At 41.1% G+C, this 22,530-nt stretch overlaps 1 protein-coding gene across 3 annotated transcripts in view; it reads right to left on the minus strand.

Moving 5' to 3' along the window:
* Positions 1–22,530, minus strand: part of TMEM38B (transmembrane protein 38B) — a 50,835-nt gene that overhangs the window by 19,345 nt on the left and 8,960 nt on the right. Inside the window, exons 5-7 of one of the 3 annotated variants that reach the window (XM_050986819.1) lie at positions 21,045–21,162; positions 14,179–19,167; positions 1,122–1,424 (exon numbers count right to left, since the gene is read on the minus strand). In XM_050986819.1, the coding sequence (XP_050842776.1) occupies positions 18,961–19,167; positions 21,045–21,162 (325 nt within the window). In that variant the 3' untranslated portion in view covers positions 1,122–1,424; positions 14,179–18,960. Of the gene's footprint in view, positions 1–1,121; positions 1,425–14,178; positions 19,168–21,044; positions 21,163–22,530 lie in introns of those variants that run through there. The other 2 variants (XM_018923318.3, XM_018923317.3) reach the window with 2 other exon arrangements.

A 22,530-nucleotide genomic window follows, 5' to 3' on the forward strand; every position in this document is an offset into this window, starting at 1 on the left:
AAATCATAGAATTACAGAAATATAAGTGTTGGAAGGGACCTCTGAAAATCATCCAGTCCAACCCCCTTTGCCAAGGCAGGGTCACCTGGAGCAGGTGACAAAGGAACATGTCCAGGTGGGGTTGGAATCTATTCAGAGAGAAAGACTCCATGATCCCCTTGGGCCCCCTCTTCCAATGCTCTGCCACCCTCAGTGGAAAGTTCTTCCTCATCTGAAGTTGGTTTAATTTATGGCCATTGTTCCTTGTCCTGTTGCTGGAAACCTCCAAAAGCAGTCTGGGACCATCCTCTTGGAGATATTTATCTGCATTAATGACACCCCCTCTCAGTCTTCCTCAGACTAAACAGGCTCACCTCCCTCAGACCCTGACCCATCTTTGTGGGCCTCCACTGGACCTTCTCCAGTAGCTCATTTTCCTTGTCCTGAGGAGTCCAGAACTGGACACAGCACTCTGGGTGCATGGTCCCTTTGCGCTGTCAGCCCAGTTTAGCCCAATTTTCCAAAAGAATGTGTGCAATGCCATGAAAGGGTGACAAAAATGTCTGCAGCTTTTCTGCTTTGCCCAGGATAGCTTCACACATGGAGTCCTTCATTCCAGCCCCAACAATCAGGCCAGCGTGGGTCCAGAGGCCAAGGTGGCACCAGCTGAGCACCAGACACTTTGGTTTGATTTGGTTTGGGTCTATTTTTTGTATTTGTTTGTCTTCCAGAAGCAACTGCTCTGAGCTTCAGAATAATTACAAGCCCTGAAGCCATCTATGGGCACAAGAAGATTTTGTGGCAGATCATTTGCCATCCACAAAAGAGGTTTTTTGGGGGGAGGAGAGTGTGTTTTGTTCAACAAAACAAATTATGTAAATTGAAGCCACAGTAGACAGCATGGGAGACTTAGCCAAGTAGGTTATTTCCCACTAGCTCTATTGCCAGTTGTTAGAGGGACTTAAACAAAGCCAGGTTTTTTTAGATTTAATCCAGAACCATCAAAGAAATAGAGAATTGACAGAGAAGCATCAGTGCTCCAGAGTCTTACGTAAATCAGGACAATTTGCATCCATCAGCAATCAGCTGCCTTGTTAGAGGATATTAAGAGGTAAGGGGGAAGTAATCTCTGATATCAACCATCTTTTTGAGATGTTTATTCGTTTATTCCTTTGTTTCTTCTCGCAGTTCTGTACCCTGCCATGAAACACCTCGGTGCTGATTTACAAAGATTTATGTCAACAGCTCTGTCAGTCACCGCTTGCACTGAGGAGCTGATAAACCACCTGTACCTGCTCCCCCTCTGGGCACGGCAGAACAGATGGGTCCCTTTGATGCTCAGTTCCAGGTGATCACCTAAGGACAGCAGCAGCACAGGCAAGACACTCCAGTCCTCCATCTTCTACATCCTCTAAGACTTCTGGTGGAGGTAGAGCCAGCAGCCACTATAAATAACAAGAATTTGTCAAGAGTCTAGTTGCTCCTCTAGAATAAAATTGTTAATGCATGAAAGTACTGCACAAGGTACATGCAGATTTGTATCTCTTGAACTTTTACAGCATGTGTTCTGGAAAAACAGGACTGAAAAGGGCCCCCTCAGTTCTCACAAAGAGTCCATCTTAAGGTAGATGACTGTGTCTTATAGGTCCCTTCATAAACATTTCAAGCTCCACCTTAAACTGAGTTAATTTTCTCAGACTTATCATTTACATGGGTGAAGAGTGACCAAGATACAAAATTGTGAATGTTTATTTTTTATTATAGGGAAAGCATAGAGAGAAAAGTAAATTAAAATGAATATATAAAAAAAAAAAAAAAACCAGACAACCTAACTAAAGTAAATCTAGCACTATCTTTTTAACCTTCTTTTGAACAATAACTCAGCCTGTTAGCAGACCCCACAAGATCGTGTTAGTAACCTACTGCAGGATTGATCTGGACATCAGGTTGCTTGTAAACTCTTCTTGGCTTCACCAATGATTAGGGCACATGCTGCTAGATGGATGTGCCCTTCCACTAATTCCAGTAAATTTGACATCCATACAGTTCTGAGAAATGCTGAAAAACAACAGAGCACATGTGTGGACTGCAGCAGTCACCAGGGGCACCAGGGGTTCATTAAGCTTGATGCTTAGAAGGCCACGAGTAAGAAGCAATGTGCATGCAGCCCATCTGCAGTTCCAGTGCACTGTAATTCCTAAAAATCAAATGTCATATCCGTGGATATATTGAAGTGACTACCTTCCACTTGTCAGCCAGTTAGCAGGAGTTTCAAAAGCGACTTGAGGGCAGGTAGATATTCATATCCCCAGGGCACTGCTGGAAAAGGAGCTTCAACATGCACAAGTCCCCTTGACTTCTGCTCTGGTAACTGAAGGACACGCCAGAGCCATCAGCAGCAGAGCAAATACTGATGGAGAAGCCAGAGTCTCAGATTTCCCAGGGAGACATTCCAAGAGGAGCTCATTACTCATGGCAGTGGATGGTATTTTAAGCTGACTGAAGCCACCAGTGGGGCAGGGGACACAGTGGGAGAGGAAAGTGTCAGACATGTGCTACAAAGGGTAGAGAAATGGTAGGCAAAGGCAGGGTGGGAAAAGAACACAGGAATACAACAGTGGGTGTAAATGCTCTTAAAAAGTCCTAACAAGGGCATATTTTAAACAACTCAGTTTCACATTTTTACTTACAAGTCTTGGTTAGGCAAAAAAGTCTAAGCCTGTACCACACCACCACTACTCACCACGTCAAGTACACACTTCTGTGCACAAAGGAAAAAGGATATCTGATTCCTATTGCCTGGGAAACACTGTCAGCATCGTGCACAGTTCAGCCAAGTTTGTGGCAGACCTTGCAGCCCAGCAGAATGCCAAAATACATGACCTAATGGGCTTTGCACTGCAGGTGATCTCACCCTTTATTGGTGATGAATACTTGCCATAAAGTATTTGCTGAGACAAAGAGAATAAAGCAAGAGTGGTATTCATGCCATTTGCCAAGGAAAACACCAGGATATTTGTTAATGTAATTTGCCAAAGATACCAGGTATCACAATAAACAGGCATTAGGTCAAATTTGTCAATTACTGACACTACCTACCCAGCTGACTGCAGCTGAAACCATCATTTGGTCCTCTATTTTAAATAATTCAGGGATTACAGGGCTTTGGCTTTTGAGTCAAATACTCATTGCATACTTCGTTCTTGCAGCATACAACACGAAAAACCATTTCAAAGAGAGCAGAACCAAAGCCTCCTTTAATTTAAGTTAACAAGAAAGGATCACCTGAAGTGAGTGTGTTCATGAGCACATGCAATTCTAAGTGATGTAAGAGCAGTAGAAGGCTACTTTCACCCTTCCACCCTTCTCGGCTTTTTTTGGGATCACCCAGACCTGTCAGCTGAATTAGAAGTGAGCTTTGTAACACAGACATATTTCAAGTTTGTTGATTTACCTTTTTGGCTTTTCCCAAAGTGAGAAGAAGCATGATTTTAAAACAAAACAAAACAAAACAAAACAAAGGAAACAAAAAAACAACAACAACAACAAAAAAAAAACCCTCTAACTTGAAAAACAATAGTTCAAGAAAATTTGTACCACATAACGCAAGGTAAAATATTTTTCTCCTTTTTACCTTTTTTGATTTTAAAAAGTCTAAAAGGAATCAAGATCAAAACAATTTCTGAGTAACCTTGTACCTAGACTGAGATTTTGTGGCTGGACATTTCCTCCAAAGACCTTCAAGATGAAGTGCTACCCTACTTTTAGGAAAGATGTTTTAACATCCCAGCCCAGGCTGTGGAATTGAAAATTACAAGGAGCAGGAGGAATGGGTAGTGTTAAAAATGATAAGACCAATGCATTTCAAATTAAGTCTGATAAAATATGAAACAGTGAAGGTGAAATACCATTTGAGATAGAAAAGCAGAAGAAAATGAGAGAAAACCTGAATAAGCAATGAAATAATCACATCTGACACACAGCTGTATGCTGTTGAGGGTGAAATGGTTCAAAGGATCATAGTTGGGCAGTAATGATCTAAGGTTCACTTCTGCTAAAGTCAGTGAAGACATTGCTGCTGACTTTACCAAGATAAGGATTAGACAGCTCACAGTTTGAAGGCCAAGTGGCTGACATCTTTAAACTGATAACCTCAGAAAAAGATCCCTTGTCCATTTAAATCATCTTGAATTCAAGGACTTTGGATTAATTTTGCCAGCCTGCTCCAGCTGGGATGCAGTCATCAGTGGATAAAATGACCATGGGAAAGTGTGTTGTAGGGAAAGAAATTCATGATGGAACACAGGTTTATTTGTACCTAGTTGATATTTCTTACTGGTGCTGAGTATTATTTTCTCATACTGCAAATACTGTTATGAACAAAGAGGAAAAAGAGCACATGATCTGGTCATAAAGGCTGCTGAATTTCATATCAAAAAGAGCTCCAAGAGAAGCTCTGGACTCCAGATGAGCACTGTGTGTGTGTGAGAAAGAATCCATTGTGTCTACTGAAGATCTAATCCTGAATTTAATCAGTTTCTCTTTGCAGTTGTGTACCTTAAACACCAAAGCACATAGCTTTGTCATCAGGCTGTCCTTTCCATCATGAACAACTCAGGCTTCTCTTGAACAAAATATTTGACCTTCAGTTCCTAAAATCCATTCCTCTCCCAGTTTCTTGTCAGACATTTCCCAACATTCGCAAGCTATAAATAAAGATAAATGGAGAGAAAAAGAAAAACACTCATTCTCTTGAAACCTTTTTGGCCAGAAGAATTTTGCTGCAGGAAGCAATGGAAGCATGATAACTGTTTTGCTTTTAAAAACATTTGAGTTGCTCCACCTAAGCAAGGCCAGCTGATGTGTAAGGCAGTCAGCTATTTTAGTACTGCCATGGAGTTGGCCAAGGAGTTGCTGAAATATTAATTCCTTTTGACAGGAGCCCTGTAAGTTAACTCCAGACAATTACCTCTGGAACTTCCCAAAAGAGAGACTTCAGCCATGGCAAATTTTATACACATCTGGGAAGGCACAGAGAAGGTGACTGTTCATAGTATAATATTGCCAGTTTCAGGGATGCCCAGGGGTTACTGGAGATAGGCCATTTTCAGACACAGATACTCACTGTCAGGGGGAGACTTGTGTGGAAAATGTGCTGTGGGGGGTTGTTCCAAAGACTTGGTGCTTGCACTTTAAAACGTCTCTGATCTCTGGCTATGCTGCAAATAGTTCTGATAGTGCAGATTTCTATCCTCCACCCAATTTCAGTGAAAGGAACAGAACTTTTCCCTGCATATATGGCTGGAGACAGGTTGACTGTATTTCAATTAGCAAAGCTGCTACGTGAAAGATAAATTGTAATTGTCAGGAAACTTAAATTATATGTGATTCACAGGTAATTTCAATTATATGAGTCTCAATTCTCATGCAAACCTCTTCTTTGAAAGCAGAAGTTGAACAAACATGCAGATCAACTGCTAGATCTATATTACTGTTGATTGTTTTCAGCTTAACTGTTTTGTACTTATGTAACAAAACAACTGAAATGAAGGAGGTGAAATACAAGGCTTTTGTTCCTCAAAAAAAGGACCTTCATTATGATGTTAGGTCATCATATTTTCCTACTTTTGGAAAAGAAAAGAATAATCTGTCATCATTTTGATGGGGTCATCAGCCAGTTGGACTAGCGCAGATCCTTCAAAGCAAATACTATTTATTAGTTTTGGAAAACAAATTAAAAATTACTATGTACTTTCACCAAAATAAATTATAAACTCTGCAATGTATTAATAGATCCCATTGCCATTTCAGACAATTTAAAAAAACCACCTTTTGGTTGGTGTGCTTCAGCAGCATGAAGGCTGTTATTGGGTCAAAACCTACAGGGATGCACCTCACGCTCTACATTAAACCTGGAACAGTTCCCAAGATTTAAAGTGGGGGTTCCCTCACTCTGTGAACAGCCACCACCAACTCTTTGCAATGTCTTTTGCCACTGCTATGTGGACAGACAAGTTAAAAGGCTGAGCCAAGCCCTCTGCTGTCAGGGCTTACAGGGATTTCTTGATGGTGCTCAGAGTATTTTGCTTAATCAGGACTTCTGCCCATATGCCAAAGTTGGAAATTACTGGACCAACACCTTTGTTTCTAGAGCCCTGGAAAAACCCTAAATGATGGCAGAAAACACAGTAATAAGGTAAAAGAGGTGAGAATCTAGAAACAGTCCAAAACATTATGTTTTTTCTACCATATTTTGAAATACAAAAGTTAAAAGTCATTATCATCCAAGGCTGTGTGTGCAGAACACAGGGATGCAGAACTCACAAGGAGAAACACTGTAAGGAAGCAGGAACCAAGAGTCTTCTTCCTCTTGAGGCATCAGGGTACTGGGACTACCAGAACTGCAGAGAGAATAATGGAAATTGCCCCCCAAAACTGAAGGCAGCAGCTCAGTGGTGTTCTCCACCACCCCAAGCTAAGCATCTCCCCTCACAGGCCTTACACAGTTGATGTGTATGAGCTGTCGTGCCTCTCAGCAAAATCTGCTATATCTTGGCCTTCATAACTTCAGCTCCTCAGGAATGCTGTGAATGCCCCAGTGGGGAAATGAGCACTGGAAGACAAGTGTTGGTCACTGCAGTTGGAGTACTGCTCCATGGATAACACTTCCCACACACTGGGAAGTGTAACACTGGTCCACACAGCCCTAATTATGGATTACAAGTGTTGGTGTGCTAATGGAACACCTTCCACGTTGGGTAATTGACACACTCTTGGGTCTCTTTCATCAGGATCTTGACCACAGCACACAAAACCTATATGGTCCTACTCTGCACCGTGATCTTCGGGTTCACATCTGTCTCAGTCAGCACCAAGATGACCCCTCCCTTCTTAAATAATGTGTGTAATTCCCTTTGTGCCTTTCTTTCATCTTTTGCAGGGTGACACTCTTGCCTGCCACCCAACAGTTCTACCTCGTTAGAGCTACCAAGATTGAGTGTCTCACAGGCAAAGTAATTTCATTCTTTTCAAAACAATTACAACATTGTTACTTTGTAATGTGAATGTCAAAGGAGATAAGGGAAAATAACCACAGAAGGTGGAAAGAACAATTTAATTCAGGAGGCAATTAAATATCTACTAGTCATAATGTGGACAAAGGGTTTGCCGTGACTCAACAAGTGATAGCTCATCAGCTCAAAGACATTTAACTAGGAAGGTGCACATAAAAAAAAGAGGAGGTTAGTTTAATCTGGTTTTTTTTTTTTTTTTTTTTTTTTTTTTGGTTAGAGACTATTTTGGATAATGACAGTGAGCAGAGAGAAAGGGTAAAATGAGAACAGTTGTATATATTGATGGAAGTAGCACAGCTTTATTACAGAGAAAATATAAAGACTGTACATCCCTTACAAAGAGGAAGACTTTCTAAAGAAGTCTTAAGCCTGTGGCTTTGGTCCATGCCAGTGGGAATTGTGAATGACATTTCCCACTTGGAATGGTTCTTCTCTCTCCAAACCCTGTGAGTATCATGACATCCCCAATAAAATGTAGCCAGGAATTACTATGGCAAGCACACCCACAGAGGCTTGTAAACACATGTTGGAAAAGCCCTGACTAGAGTATTTACAAGACAGAATGCAACCACTCAAAGAAGATTTCATGGCTGAGGAAATAAAGGCTTTAAAATGTGCCCAAACATCATGTACAGAAGAGACTGTAATGGCTGTGCAGAACTGTTCCTCCACTTGCCCAAAGTGTTTCTAAAAGCAGAGGCACATGCAAACCCAGAACCCAGCGCCTCTTCCCACCTGATGGTGAGCCAAGGACACACAGTGTTGCAGACAATATGCTCTCTGCTGGATCTCCAGGCCAAGATTATCACAGCAGCTTTGGAAATTTGCACACCCAAGGGGAATGGAACACTAAATGTGCTCAGAATCTTTCCAAGCATCCTCTGTTAAGTGGTCAGGCCAAAGCTTTAAATGAGCATAGATGGGTCTAGAGCCTTCAATGCACTGCCAGTGACTGAACACAGAGAGCTGGAAACAGATCTCTATTTCCAGATTTTCTGATCTTGCTATTTACAATACATCCTGAAATGCTTTTGGGGCACACGAGGACAATATTTTTGCTAGGAGAATGCCACCATGGTTGGTAATGGTCATTCAGACTTTCTCACAGTTGATCTGTAATTAATTTGGCAAAGTGTTCTGGCAGATGGCAGAACTGTTCACAACAAGCTCTCCAGACAGCAGCAGCATTCAGGCCATTTCACAGGTGATCTTGAAGTGCCTGACCCCCCTCTTTGTCCTGAACTGTCCTGCATTTATTGGCTGTATGAAAACATCTGCACACCCACCTGTCAGTCACAATAATGCAAGGCAAAGTAACCCCAATCAAGCAAGAGGTTTTTACTCTTTCAGAATCATTTTGGTTGGAAGAAGACCTTTAAGATCATCAGGTCCTGTTGTATAGTTCAGCCTTCAGAGATTTGGTAAACATTACAAGACAAATGTAACAAAAGGTAAGGTGCTCTAAGTTAGATCCAAGAGAGCAGTGCAGAGTGACGCATGGCTTTTCACTGTCCATATGCAGGCCAGCCTTGTGCTCAGCTAATGCTAAACACAGCTCCCAGCCATGACTCCAAGCAAGACCTTCACCAGGTTTTACAGCTTTTCCTATCTCACAAGTCACAGCCCTGAGAACCATCAGGTAATGCCCTTAAGTGGGGCACCAAGGACCAAAGAATAAGAAAATTTCTCTGCTGGTGCTCTATTGCTGGCCGGGGGTCTCTGTACAAACCACAAACGGGACGGGACTGCTGTGGAACGTGCCTCAAGCTGTTTGCTTTCCAGCATCAGTCTCATTACATGGTCATGACAACGGGAAGATGCCAGCAGCTCTCATCCCCAGCAGAACACAAAGAATTTAATGTTATAACTTACTTTAAAAGTTTTTTGACCCATCACACAAAGCAAAAGCATATTGACAGTAGTTCTGTCCAACCACTATAAGCACACGTACCTTTGGTTAAAACAATGCCCACTTCTTCTGAATACAATACCTGCTTGTAAGCCTTAAAACACAATGCACAGAGCTCCATTATTAAGCTTCAAACTTCCTAATGTCTTGCTAGATAAACTTTTCTGTAGGTTAGGGAGTTATTCTAGACAAGCATTAATACACAGACCATTGTTTTATTTGTCCTTACTTTTCTACTTCTTACATAATTTTTCTGCTGACTTATCTCTGGTTACTGCTTAGCTCTAATCACAGTTCTGCTGTCTCTGAGGCCTGCCTTTTGCAGCTTTCCCAAAACCCTCTGATTTTAAGGATTCCCACAGTGTTCTACCTGGCTGCTGAAGCAGATTAGCACAACACCCTGTTTCAACACTTCCTCTACTGCTTTTTTTCCAAGAGTGTTTGTGTTTCCATAACACTGAGCACAAGCCAGATAAACAAAGTGGCTTTCTCCACTTGCTTGAGATGCTCTGTTCTTACAAAATGATGAGCTCAATAGCATAGGTTCCTACAATTAAAAAAAAAAAATACCCTCTCCCTATTATTAGTACTTATGTGATAGGCTTAAACAGATACCTTTAGCACTAGTTTAACATTGGAAGGGGAAAAGGACATGACTGCTCTAAGTAAGACTAAACCACTCATTTTTTTTCAGACTGAAGCATTTTGAGGCTCTTCAAGAGGAGAACAATGTTTATTTTATTGTGACTGGCATCAGAAAATAACAAAACCTCTTTTACGACTAGATTACAGAAGTAAAACTCTTCCCTGCAACCTAGACAGCAAAGCAAGTCATCATTAGCACATGAACACAACTTGCTGGCACCATCCAAGCTTTCAAAACCCTGTATCATCACAGAAAATTTCCATACTGTAGTATGATGGGTCTTAAAGAAAAAATTTGTCTTGGGGAAAAAAAAAGTGGGTACTTTTTACACAGCAGATATTTGCTGAAACTTTTCATTAAACTCAAAGTCTGCTTTCTGAATGAGATGACAGCTTCCAAGAAAATTTTCTGTCAGTACCTAAGCAAATGATTGAAAGTAACAGAGGAAATTACTTTTTTTTTCCAAAAACTATTCATTTTACTGTTTGACCATTTCCCCATGAAGAATTAAACACCAGTTTTTCATAAACAATAATACTTCTAATTAAAATAAGGGAAGAGATAAATTTCACCCCTGAAAAAATATTTTTTTTTTAACAAAATAGCATTATTTGCTTTCTCTGCTTCCAGACTTAAAACCAATATAGTGTTCTAAGAAAAATATGTTTCCTTGGAGTCAAACCCATTTTCAGCTGGAAGAAAGCCCTCAGACAAAGGAGCTGTACTTAACACTAATAATTAGTGCATCTAAAATACCCTTTCATGTGGGCTCCTGAAAGCATTCTACAAATAATGAGCTGCACAGAGGCAAGAGAAGGACTTCTGTTTTGTTAGAGAGGACTCACTGACAAAACAAGTGCCCACCTTTCAGAAGCAAATATAAACACTGCTGCTACAACACAGCCATGAGTCCAAGGGCCTCTCCAGCCCAGGAGCCTTTTGTTTTCCTGGCAGGGAAAATGCTACGGTCATGGAACGTGGGTTTTCTAGGGTGAAGCCAGTCCTTCATGCTCCAGATGTGCTGATTCCTGTAATATCCCCAAAAAAACCGTCAGGACCTTTCCCTGGGGGACAGGGTCTGACAATAGAATATTGGAGAATAGGTCAATGCATTCATATGGCCACAAACTAAAAAGAAGAGTTGTTCCACTCAACACGAGGAATAATTTCTTCCCATTGAGGGTGGCAGAGCACTGGGAGTTTGCCAGAGAGGGTGTGGAGCCTCCCTCTCTGGAGACATTCCAACCCCACCTGCTCCAGGTGACCCTGCTTTGAGAGGGGGTTGTACTGGGTGATGCACAGTTCCCTTCCAGCCCCAGCCATTCTGTAATTCTCTAAAAATATCCTCCCACCATCTGATAAAACTCTGTGAGGCCTGCCTGAGTCACAACTGGTATCTAACTGCTTTCCATTTCTAGCACTTCTACTGCAGGCAACTAGTTCCACAGCTTAATTATACATTGTGCAACTTAAATGGCTTTTCTTTGTTTGCTCGTTTGTTTGTTTGTTTGCTCAGGGACCATTACTTACAAGTTCCAGCTGAAATTGCTGTACTATGCAAAAATCATTCCATATGCATGAGGGTAGAGTTGATTTTACAGATTTTGTGATGGGCAGTGCTCCTGCTAGAATTGAGCCAACAGTCGACCTACCGAGTCAGTCACTCTCTGTGCCAAAGCCAACGCACAACTTTTATCAGTTTTCTTGTTCTTTCCTTTCAGAACAAAGAAGATCCAGTAGGCTCACTGATCTGATGCTCCTGGATGAGCAGTAAGAAGCCCACACTAGGGGTACTTAAATTCTGAATTCTGTGTTGCCTGACATGACTGCTTTACTGCATGCCTAGAAGGTAGAATGCATTTTACCAGGAATATCCTTTTCAATGCCCTCTTTTTTTTTCTTTTTTTTTTCCCTTTTTCTGGCAATAATGAAGTGCTCAGACCCCACTTTTCTTCACATCGTTTTACCCTGGGTAAAAAAGCATTCAAAATCAGCACTGTTTAAAGGTATCACAAGCACATTCTCATTAGTAACTTGAAATGCCTGGTCACATTCTTGTAGGTCATGCTGCAAATGTATCCCCAGGGGTCTTACCCAGCTTGACCTTCTTAATCATTGCTTTTCCTTGTAGCATTGATGCTCTGATTTCATAGATATCCATACAGACCAGGTACAGACTCAGGAATGCAGCATGTCACCTCTTGGGTCAGCAACAATAAGGCTGTACCAGTATTAGAACCATATTCCTAGTTAATTTCTGACAACAGTCTGGGTTCCCTCCTCTTGCTACACCATGTAATAGGATGTTGCATAGCATTCCCAGGAGTTACTTCACTTTGTCCTACTCCTTGTGTTCTTGCTTCAGCCTGGTCTGAAGCTCACTAACCTTGTGCTCCATTCTGTGTGCATTTGAGGACAAGAACACCATCACAGCAATGCACAACTTGGAAACTTGGTTCCTGTGTCTGTCTACAGTGGATATTCTCAATAGCAATGCCTGAGTTTGTTTCCTGAAAATTCACTGCTTTCCAAATTAGCACTAATTTTTAAAGGGATTTTGGTAAACTAGCATTTGGCATCTGTATCTTCCTACTTAATAAGACAGAAGCCTTGAAAATTTGGTTTTTTAACAGCCTTTGTGTTCCAGCTTCTTGTAAACTCAGTTATGATCCAATTCCTGCCAAACTTACTCAAACAAAACTTCAGTCTGATATAAGCAGGAGACTTAAATGAAGATAAGGGAAGGGGAAAAAAAAATCATCAACACATTTGATTTCTAAGGAACCATTCTTTTGGCAAGGCAGTTCTAAACCCTAGCCAGCTACAGGATGCCTGGATTATACTTGGAGAGATGGATTCAGAAGAATCCAACATGATCCTGAGCTTTTTAATCCATAATGTCCAGAATAAATAAAAAGTACATGTGTACTTCTTCAGGAGAAGGTACCCAAATTTTTGGAACATTAGTTATTTAATTCCAGATTCCAACATGGCTTCAGTCCTAACAGTTAAACGCCTCAGGCAGAATACGTGTGACTCCCAGAGTAGTATCTGAAAGATCAGACAGGAGGGTTTTCCTTAACATTCACTTGCTATACTGAACTAAAGGCAACAAAAAATACTTTGGGTAATTGGACTGCAGCCAAAGACACACCCCAGCTGCCCAGACAGATGGGCCTCGCTCGCTGCTTGAAAATTTCAAGTAAAGCACTCAGCCTCTCTCCCTCCTGCTCCGCTGCTTTAGACCTCCAGGAGCTAGAAAGCAAACACCAGAGAATAACTGCCTCCTTTACAGGAAAACAGCTCACTCTGGGAGAGTCAGAACCAGGCTTTGGTGCACGAGGGGTGGCAGGTAAGTAAAAAGAGCAAAGTTTTCACACAAATAACATCTGAACTGAAGAAGTTGCTCATGTGATGAAGCAGTTACCATGAAACTGCACTCTCTTCAATGTAAAACTGATTTCTTCACCTTGGATTTTTCTGACATTCTGCTACGACAATAGAACCAGGTAAGTTTGTATTTTCATATTGCTCAGAGTAATCCACTTGCTAAGTGCCTTAAAGGTATTCTGAAATTCCACTGAAAGACACTCAAAAATACTTCCACATAATTCCTAAACACTCCAGGACCATAAATGGGTATTATTTTCAGAGAACAGAATGTGTGCCAAAAAGCTTTAGATCAAAGTATCTTCCAGTAGTTTTATTCCAAATTTGGCCATGAAAAAGTCCAACTTAAAAACCAAAACCATCTAATCTAGCCTTGACATTCAACTGTCTGATAACAGTCTTCTTTCAAGGGGGGGGAGAAAATTTGACCAACCTGAAGGTGACTCTGATTGAAATGACTACCACTAAAAAAAATTTTATCTAATTTATTTCAGGAAAAAGTGCCAGAGTGCTTGTTAAATATTCAGCCAAAGACAACACAGTTTCTTTCTTTCAGATGCATGTTTCTTCCTTTTTTGCCCTATAGCTTCTTTCATAAGAACTACATGACATTGGCAGTATCAGCTTCCAGGGTCAGTAAGAGCTGCCTCAACCTCTCTGACAACATGTTTCAACACTGAAGAAATCTTTTTTTCATAGAATAAAAGAATCACAGATTAGTTTTGGTTGGAAGGGACTTTTAAAGGCCATCTAGTCCAACTCACATGCAATAAGCAGGGACATTTTTGGCTAGATCAGCACCTCATCCAACCTGACTCTGAAGATTCCAGGGATGGGGCATCTGCCACCTCTCTGGACATCCCACTTCAGTGTTTCACCACACTCCTCATAATTTTTTTCTAATATTATCTGATTAGACCTTTCTTCAGCTTAAAACCACTATCCCTTGTTCCAACATTACAGCCCTGCTAAAATGTCTTCCCACCTTTCTTTTAAGCCCCCTTAAGGTGCTGGAAGGCTATGACCTATGCTATGAGGTCTCCCAGGAGCCTCTATCTCCAGTTCTCTCATCCTGTCTCCTGGGAGAGGTGTTCCAACCCTTTAATCACTTTTGTGACTCATTCCAACAGGTCTATGTCTTTCCTGCACTGGGTACCCCACAGGTGCAGGCGGAGACTCACCTGAGCAGGGCACAGCAGCATAATCCCTCCTCCCTTGCTGTCCATATTGTGGGATGAGCTCAGGACAGGTTTGGCTTCCTGGGCTGTCAGAGAACACAGCTGGGTCATGTCCAGCCTCTCACCCATCAGCAATTATCAATGACAGGGGTTAAGGGTTGTGCAACCCAGGTGCAGGTTGCTGTGCATAAACTATTTATCACACTGGATTGCAGTAGTTTTTATTTGGGATGCCATTTTGCTCACCACATTCTACTTCCTGACTGCAGATAAAACCCACTGGCAGATCAGTGATCTTGCCTGAGAATATTAATGTATTTCTCTGTCAGCCTTCATGTTACTATCTATTCCTTGCTGAACAATTTCACACATTTCACAAAAGGCTTTTGATTGCTTAACAGAGCAGTTTTATCAGAACAAATGCAAATTACTATTTACAACACATTTTTGATTCTCATCTTGGTGTCAAATGGTGTTTTTCTGTTGCTACTCATTTAAGACTTTACTTAGACCTTAGAAATGAGGATTCACCTTATAAATTAAGAGTATTCACTCCAAGTAAATCTTGTATTCACTGTCTAGACTGTTGGAAGATGTTAGATTTCTGCATTCCCTTTATGCTGAGCAGATTCAGACTCCTACCGAAGACAGATGTTTGGAATTCTCGAACAACTGTGTCTTGCCTAACAATACACTGAAGAATCACAGTTCAGATGATGGTACTGCTTGTATAACATCCTCCCATCTCCACTTTTTTGCAATAAAATGAAATGGAGAAAAAATAGAAGAGGAAAGCAAATAGCATTTATTGTCTAAAGAAACTCCTGCTCCAGGAGCAAATTTTAAGGTATTCCTTTTTACAGAAGCTGGGTGTATTTAGTAGAAATTACTCAGAACAGCAATTGGTTTAACCAGGAATATGCCCTTCTAGCCCAAGAAATGAGCTGATAAAGCAATTTCTGAATTACTTTTTTTATATAGGCACAAGGCAGCTTCTTCTAATTTTACCAGGTTAATGACAAAATCAGATAAAGCCAAGAAGTTCATGTGTGCAGCTGTGCTGAATCTGACAAGCTTTACCAGAACAGTTATAAGAAATCGTTAACAAAATTCTCACACAGAGAAGTTTACCAGAGATAGAAAACTATCACCACGAAAGCTGGGAATTGTTTATTTAAGACATCCTGGACACACTGTATTAATATCTCCAACAGAATTCAGGTTAAACCCTGAGCAACTGGTTATCTTTTCCTGTGTCATAAAATGCAGTTCTCAGAATATTTGCATGTAGCTTTTTTGAGCACCCATTCTTCAGAAACACATAATACCTCTAAACACAAAGTTTTGTTTTCATGGTGCTTAAACCAGGATATCTGTCAGCATAACATGTGTTCTCTCTCACAATATACATTTTTTGTGTTGTGTATTATTTTTAAGGTGTTCAGACAAAAATACATTTTAAAAAAATTTTACTATTGTTGTCTTTAACTCTAAAAACAAATACAAAACAATACATTTTTCCCTCTAATTGTAAACATGTGAAAGACTAAGTCTAAGAATATTTTCGCATTGACTTGGGCTGAGAATAGCCAGTTTTCAGGCAGAATTTCACACATGTATAACATGGTTCCATGCACAATCCCATTCTGTATGGTTCATGTGATCTAGAACACACAATTATTCAGAAAAACATCCAAAACTTTAAAAAACCATGAACAGGCAGCATGTGCTGGTGTTGCTTTGTAACTAGCTGATTATTAACTAGTCAATTGGCACCTTCAAGTTAATCCGTGATATCAAGCTACAAAAAAATGAGACACCAAATGAATACTCCAAGCATTTGTAACTGAGCACTAAGTTTCAGTGTAATATGTAAGGAATTTGATTGCCAGTTTGTCCAAAGAGTTTGGGGTATTTTGTTTTAATTCTTCTTAAGTGTTAAAGAAAATAGTAATTTTAGCTTTCAAGGTACAGCACATTTGCAATGAAGTTGGATTTCAAACTGAGTTCAATGCTTTTGGTCATCACCATGGAAATGTGACTACTCAGGCACAAGAAATTTCTTTGGTTCTTTTATTTTTCTTTTCTCTAAGCACAGCATTGGTGACAGCTTTTCTAAATTTAGAGATGTACCTGGAACTAGAACTTTGTCTTTTCAAATCAGATCTCCCTCCACATTCTCTTTGGCATTCTGCACAAAGATTAACCTAACCCCTCTTTGCTGAACAATGCTCTTCAAAGCAGTACTCTCTGAAGAAAATAGTCTAATTTTGTAAAAATGGTTTATTCTAAAAATTGGCACATCAATGAAAAGATCCCCCTGAAAAGATTCTATTCTTATGTATTGTAACATCTCTAAAAATGCCAAAGTTCTCAGTTATGAAGTGTATGCCACTTAGAACTGCTTCACATCTTGAGTAAAAAAAGATGCAACAAGCAGAAAGCAGCAAGATTTCAGCAAATGCTAATAAAAACTTTCAGTGCTTCTGACATTAAAGAGTGGTTTAGGTTGGAACAGACCTTTAAGATCAAGTCAAGCATTAACTCAGCATGGTTAAGGCCAACACTAAACCATATCCCCATGTGCAATGTCTACACGCCCTTTTAAATCCCTCCATGGATGTTTACTCCACCACTTCCCTGGACAGCCTGTTCCAATGCTTTTCACCATTTCTGTGAAAAAATTCTTCCTAATATCTAAATTAATCCCCCCCCGGCCACAGCTTGAGGCCGTTCCCTCTGCTCCTGTCCCTGTTCCCTGGGAACAGAGCCCAACCCCCTGGTTGTCCCCTCCTGGCAGGAGCTGTGCAGAGCCACAAGGGCCCCCCTGTGCCTCCTTTTCTCCAGGCTGAGCCCCTTCCCAGCTCCCTTAGCCTCTCCTGGGGCTCCATTCCCTTTCCAGCTCCGTTCCCTTCCCTGGACATGCTCCAGCCCCTCAAAGTCTTTCTTACCATTGGAGGCCCAGAGCAGCCCCCAGGATCTGAGGTGTGGCCTCAGCAGGGCCAGAACAGGGCTAGGCCCTACCCCACTCCTGCTGCCACCCCACGGCTGGCACAGCACCCCCCAGGGCATTTTCCAGCCCCTTTCCTCCATCCTGGAGCTCCATGGGGTTGTTGTGAGCCAAGGGCAGGAGCCAGCACTTCCCCTGGCTGTCCCTCATCCCATGGATCCAGCCTGGCAAGACCCCTCCTGCCCTCCAGCAGATCCACATCCCACCCACCCTGGTGCTGTCAGGGACTGGCTGAGGGGGCCCTCAATGCCCTCATGCAGAGCTTTGGTGAGGATGTTAAACAGGCCCGGCCCCAGCTCTGATCCCATGGGAGCACCCCTGGTGCCAGCCCAGCCGGGTGTCCCTCCGTGTCCCAGCGCTCCCAGCCCTGCCCTCAGCCCGTTCTTCCCCCAGGGCACAGGGCCCTGTCCATGAGCAGCCACTTTCTTCAGGAGATGCTGTGGGAGAAGGTGCCAAAGGCTCTGTAAAGTCCAGGCAGACACATCCACAGCCTTTCCCTCAGCCCTGAGCAGCTCACCTTGGCACAGGAGGAGATCAGGCAGGACCTGCCTCTCCTAAACCCAGGCTGGCTGGGCCTGATGCCCTGGCTGTCCTGTCCTGCTCCAGATGGCACTCAAGGTGATCTGCTCCATGGCCTCCCCGGCACTCAGGACATGTGACAGGCCTCTAATTCCCTGGATCCTCCTTCTAACCATTCCTGTAGATGCGTGTCACATTTGCCAAGCTCCCAGTTTACTTGGAGTGCTGGTAAATGACTGGAAGTGACCCAGCGAGCTCTCTGTCAGCTCCCTCATCATCCCTGGGTAGATCCCATCCCACCACTTGGGAGTGTCCAGGTATTCTAGCAGCTCACTGACCATTCCCTCATGGATTACAGGGGTAACATTCTGTTCCCATCCCTGTGCTGCAGCTCAGGGTGCTGACTAAACAAGGTAGAGGTACTGCCCAGTATTCTTCCTAATGAAGTATATCTTTGAAAAGAAACAAGTGCATATGCTTGGAAAAAAAATGCAGGCAAAGAATGTCTAGACCCAAATGAACCAGAAGATAACTACAAACTACTTGTAAAACACTAATGTGGCATAAAACACCTACATCTCAAATGCTTGCAAATAAGAGTCCAAGTAAGCCAACAACAAAAATATTGATGTTTCTACTTGCTAACTAAGATTTTTTAAAGTGCCAGATAATATTTATAATGAGATAATATACTCTTGTTTTAAAACATTTAAAAATATTATTTTAAAATATTTACTTTAAGAAATGAAGAAAATCTAGACCAATGCAATGTGAATCACAACAATAGTTCAGTTACTTTTCTAGTTAAAGGCATTAAATCGGTACATATTTATGATTTTACACAGTGTAAGTGATTAAGCCTCACTTAATTACTTATTTGGAACGTGCTACAGTGAACACCTGACAGTACAAATCAGTGTTATCAAAACGACACATAAGAATTGGGGGATAGGAAGATGTGAAACAAGTGATACAGTAGGGAAAAAAAATTATTATCACATTTTTGAAACTATCTTTTTAACATAAAAGCATTTGAAGTTGTCATAAGTACAAAAATTAGTAAACTTTTACCCACTATAAAAGTTCATAGTTTTAACTCATAAATCCAACATGTGCATTTACACATAGCTTACACAACACATCCCAAAAAGGCAAACCACAACACAGACCTCTTCTCCTTTCCTTAGAGAAACTTCTCAGCCAGCCTAATCTGGAAGACACACATCTTCATGACCATCACAAGGATTTCAAGTCACTTAGTCTGTTTTCTTTGCTTGTTTTTTCTTAGCACCCTCATGGTGCTGCTCAGAAGGCTGGTCACAGACTGAAGAGCCATTGGAAGATGTGGCACTTTCACCCTTCACTTTGGAAGGTGTCTTTCGTGAGCCAAAAAACATTTGGCCCACTGCAGCCTCAATGGGAGCAAGTGGAGAAGTTGCACATCCTGTCAACATCATTTTTACCTACGAAGAACAAGGATCGAGTTACAGTAAAAGTTGTGATGGCTTCACAGGTAAGCAAGTTCAAAGCTGAAGGGGTGTATGGCATTTTTAACTTTCTACACAAGGATGAGGGTGTGCAATCACCAACAGAAGTCTGCTCATTTTAGCTGAAATTGGGCAAAGAATGCTTTTCTTTCTGACCAACACTCTTCCCACAGCTATGAAGGGGATCTACAGGAAGGTCAGAGAGGGATTTTTCCTTGGGAACTGCAGCAATAGGACAAGGGGGAATGTGTACAGATTGAAAGAGGGGAAATTTAAACTGGATTCTAGGAAGAAATTCTTTACAGTGAGGGTGGTGAGATACAGGTTGCCCTGAGATGTTGCTGATACCCCAACCTTGGTAATGTTCAAAACCAGGTTGGATAAAGCCTTGACAAGCCTGGCCTTGTAGAAGATGTCTCTGCTCATGGCAGGGACATAGAACTGGATGATCTCTGAAGTCCCTTCCGGCCCTTAACATTGTATGACTCTATGCATCCATGAGCTATACACAAACAATGTGCACAAAAAAACTCTCTGTAAGATTCATCATCCTGAGAATAAATTGCATTTAAGGTGAAGACCAACTTTTATGTGTAAGTTTTGTGCCTTGTTCAAACTGAAAAACTAAACAGAGTGGCTTCCTTCCACTTAAATTGGAAGAATGGAATGTCTAATTCCATTTTGAATGCATAGATCCATAACCAGACTTTAATTAGAATTCCAGACAGCCATATTTATTCCATAAAATTCAGAGATTTAGGTGGGCACCTCTTAGGACACGTAACTTGGAATCAGGACTGAAAAACATGTTTTTCAGATCGGGGTACTGGACAAGTTTACATTGCAACAGTTTCTACAGCTTTCAGAGACACGGTAAGTTTCTAGGAGACATTATTAAAAGCTATACCAGATACACTGTTGCTTTATTAGTTTATTTGCTAAGTGGGTGCGAGTTCCTGCCTGTCAGTACAACCCATCAGTGTAAGGATTTAGTTACTCCAGCCCAGCCGGATAGCCAGCTCCTGCGGACACCTGCAATTTCTCACTTCCAGAATAACATTCCTTTCCTTCTTCATTCCCAGCATCCACAGTTCAACAATGTCTTTATCATTTCAGATGGAAAATCAAGGACATAAGCTTCAAGTCTTGGCTCCCTAAAGTTAACTTCTGCAGAATTAAACTTGTCAGCTCCTTCCCAGAAAAGAGACTGGCAACCACACTTACACATTCTCTGGTCTGTTCAACACCAGCTCTGGAGCTCTAAAAATTTCCAGATATCTACTAACAGAGATTATGTTTTCTTATAAACTAGTAACCCAGAAGAAAGGCATCATCCTGGAAATGAACAAGACTGGAGGGACTGAAGACTTCAATAGAGAAGTAGGGTCTATTTTATTACAAAATAGTTTGCAGCCACTTCAAAGTAGTTTTGGTATGCCTTCCCTTCCCACGCAAACACTTATTGTGTGAACATTTTAAATCAAATGAGAATCCAGCTGGTTTGTTTTACAGACCCACTGGCGACTGCATAGGTACACACAAAAGACAGAGAACAGGAGAGTTTCTTTCTACAAGAATTAGCTTTTTTTTTTTTTTTTTTTAAGATTACAGACATACAAGCCTGGAGTATGAAATACTGAGTGCCAAAATTCCTAATTTTTTTCTTTTCCTCCCCATCCACTGCATACATTGAACAGAATCAGTAACAGAACAGGTCTTCCATTCTGCTCATGTACAGAACTCTAAACACATATCTTCAGCAGGAACTGGCCTTCCCATCAAGCAGCACGCATTTTAACAATTAAATAAAATATTTTCTATTATTTGGTCACTAATCACTTTCAAATTCTTACCTTGAAGACAACGAGAAAGATGGTGTATAAAAACACAAGGTTGTGTTTTGCTATGGGCAAGTACTGTCTGCGTTGCAGGGTGAAAAGAACTGCTCCTATCAAAGTTACCTTCACAGGGCTAGAAATCAAACAAAGAATGTTAATTTCTCTTCTCTGCTCTACATTGGAAGCTGCCTGGAAAGCAATACATGTTCTTAAGTGTACAAAATAATTATTTCTCAATAGAACTAATGAAAACTTGTGGTGACAGTGGTAAGATCCAAAATCCAGCTATAACTAAGATTTTTACTTTATATAATATTACTACACTCTCTGTCCATAAATCAAGCACTACTTCAGACACCCAGCAAACTCCTACTTGACAAATACTCTTCAAATCAATGATCCTATTCAGACTTTATACGTCAGTTTGATTCTCTTCTTCCTCTCCCAACATATCTTATTGAAGAGTTAAATGACAGAACTCACACTACTTGGACTAGACATAAAAACAGGTTCCTGTACTATACTCCAGGAGTTAGTTACTCCAAGGAGCTGCTTAAGGTGTTGAAGAGTAACATAGTCCAAGTCTTGGTCCAGTGTAACATTCCAGCAGCTCTGGGGCTGTATCAGCTTCAACCTGACTGGAGCCAGGCCTGTATGGCCAGGTTATGCCAAGACAGCTGTGCTGGCCTAAGACATGCAAAGATTTCCACTCGGCTTCCAGTTTACAGCAATAATTGTCATGGTACTAAATCCCTTCCTAGGTATGCAGCCAGAAAGCAAAAGATCTTAGGTCAGTTATCCAGAATTCTGCGCATTTCTTAATCTGCATGTGACATGTACAGGTGACGTTCCTGTTATCACAGAGCATCTATTGTGGATCTGTCCTTCGTTGTCTTTTCAGGAACCAAAAAACGACATAAAATTCCTGCTCAAAAGCCCAAAAAGCAACACTGTGTACACAGGCATTTGCAAGATGTTTGATGTTTGTAACTTAGTTCAATCTAATGCTCTTAAGACTTATAGAAAAACAAAACTTTTAAAATATTTTTTAGTTATTTTGAGCCATGCCCACAGTGGAGAAGGAGAATATATGCAAGTTATGCCAATCAGTAAGCATTGTTCTAGTGTTGCACCTGAAAAGACAATTTTATTTGTGTCTTCAGTGCTATTTATGACAGTCCTTTTCTTCTGGAAGTTTACTTTCAAGACTGCCATTTAGGCACTGACAAGAGAGAGAAATTCTAAATACTTAGAATTTCAGAAAAAGCCAACAACTAACACAATCCACAAAAAGTTGAAATATTGCCAAAGAGAAGGCTACAAATATCTCTCCTGTTATTCTGTGTCCAGGAGTGGCTGCTGAAAAGCAAGATAGCTTTTTAAAAAAATAAAATTATTATTTTTAAAGACCTGACTGTAACCTGGGAAAGATCAAAAGAATTTTAGGAAATTATCACAGTGACCTTATCTTGACTTACAATAATAGCTTGTGGCTTTCCAG

This window comes from Serinus canaria, chromosome Z (genome assembly GCF_022539315.1).
Source record: "Serinus canaria isolate serCan28SL12 chromosome Z, serCan2020, whole genome shotgun sequence".
In the NCBI taxonomy this organism is placed as follows: Eukaryota; Metazoa; Chordata; class Aves; order Passeriformes; family Fringillidae; genus Serinus; species Serinus canaria.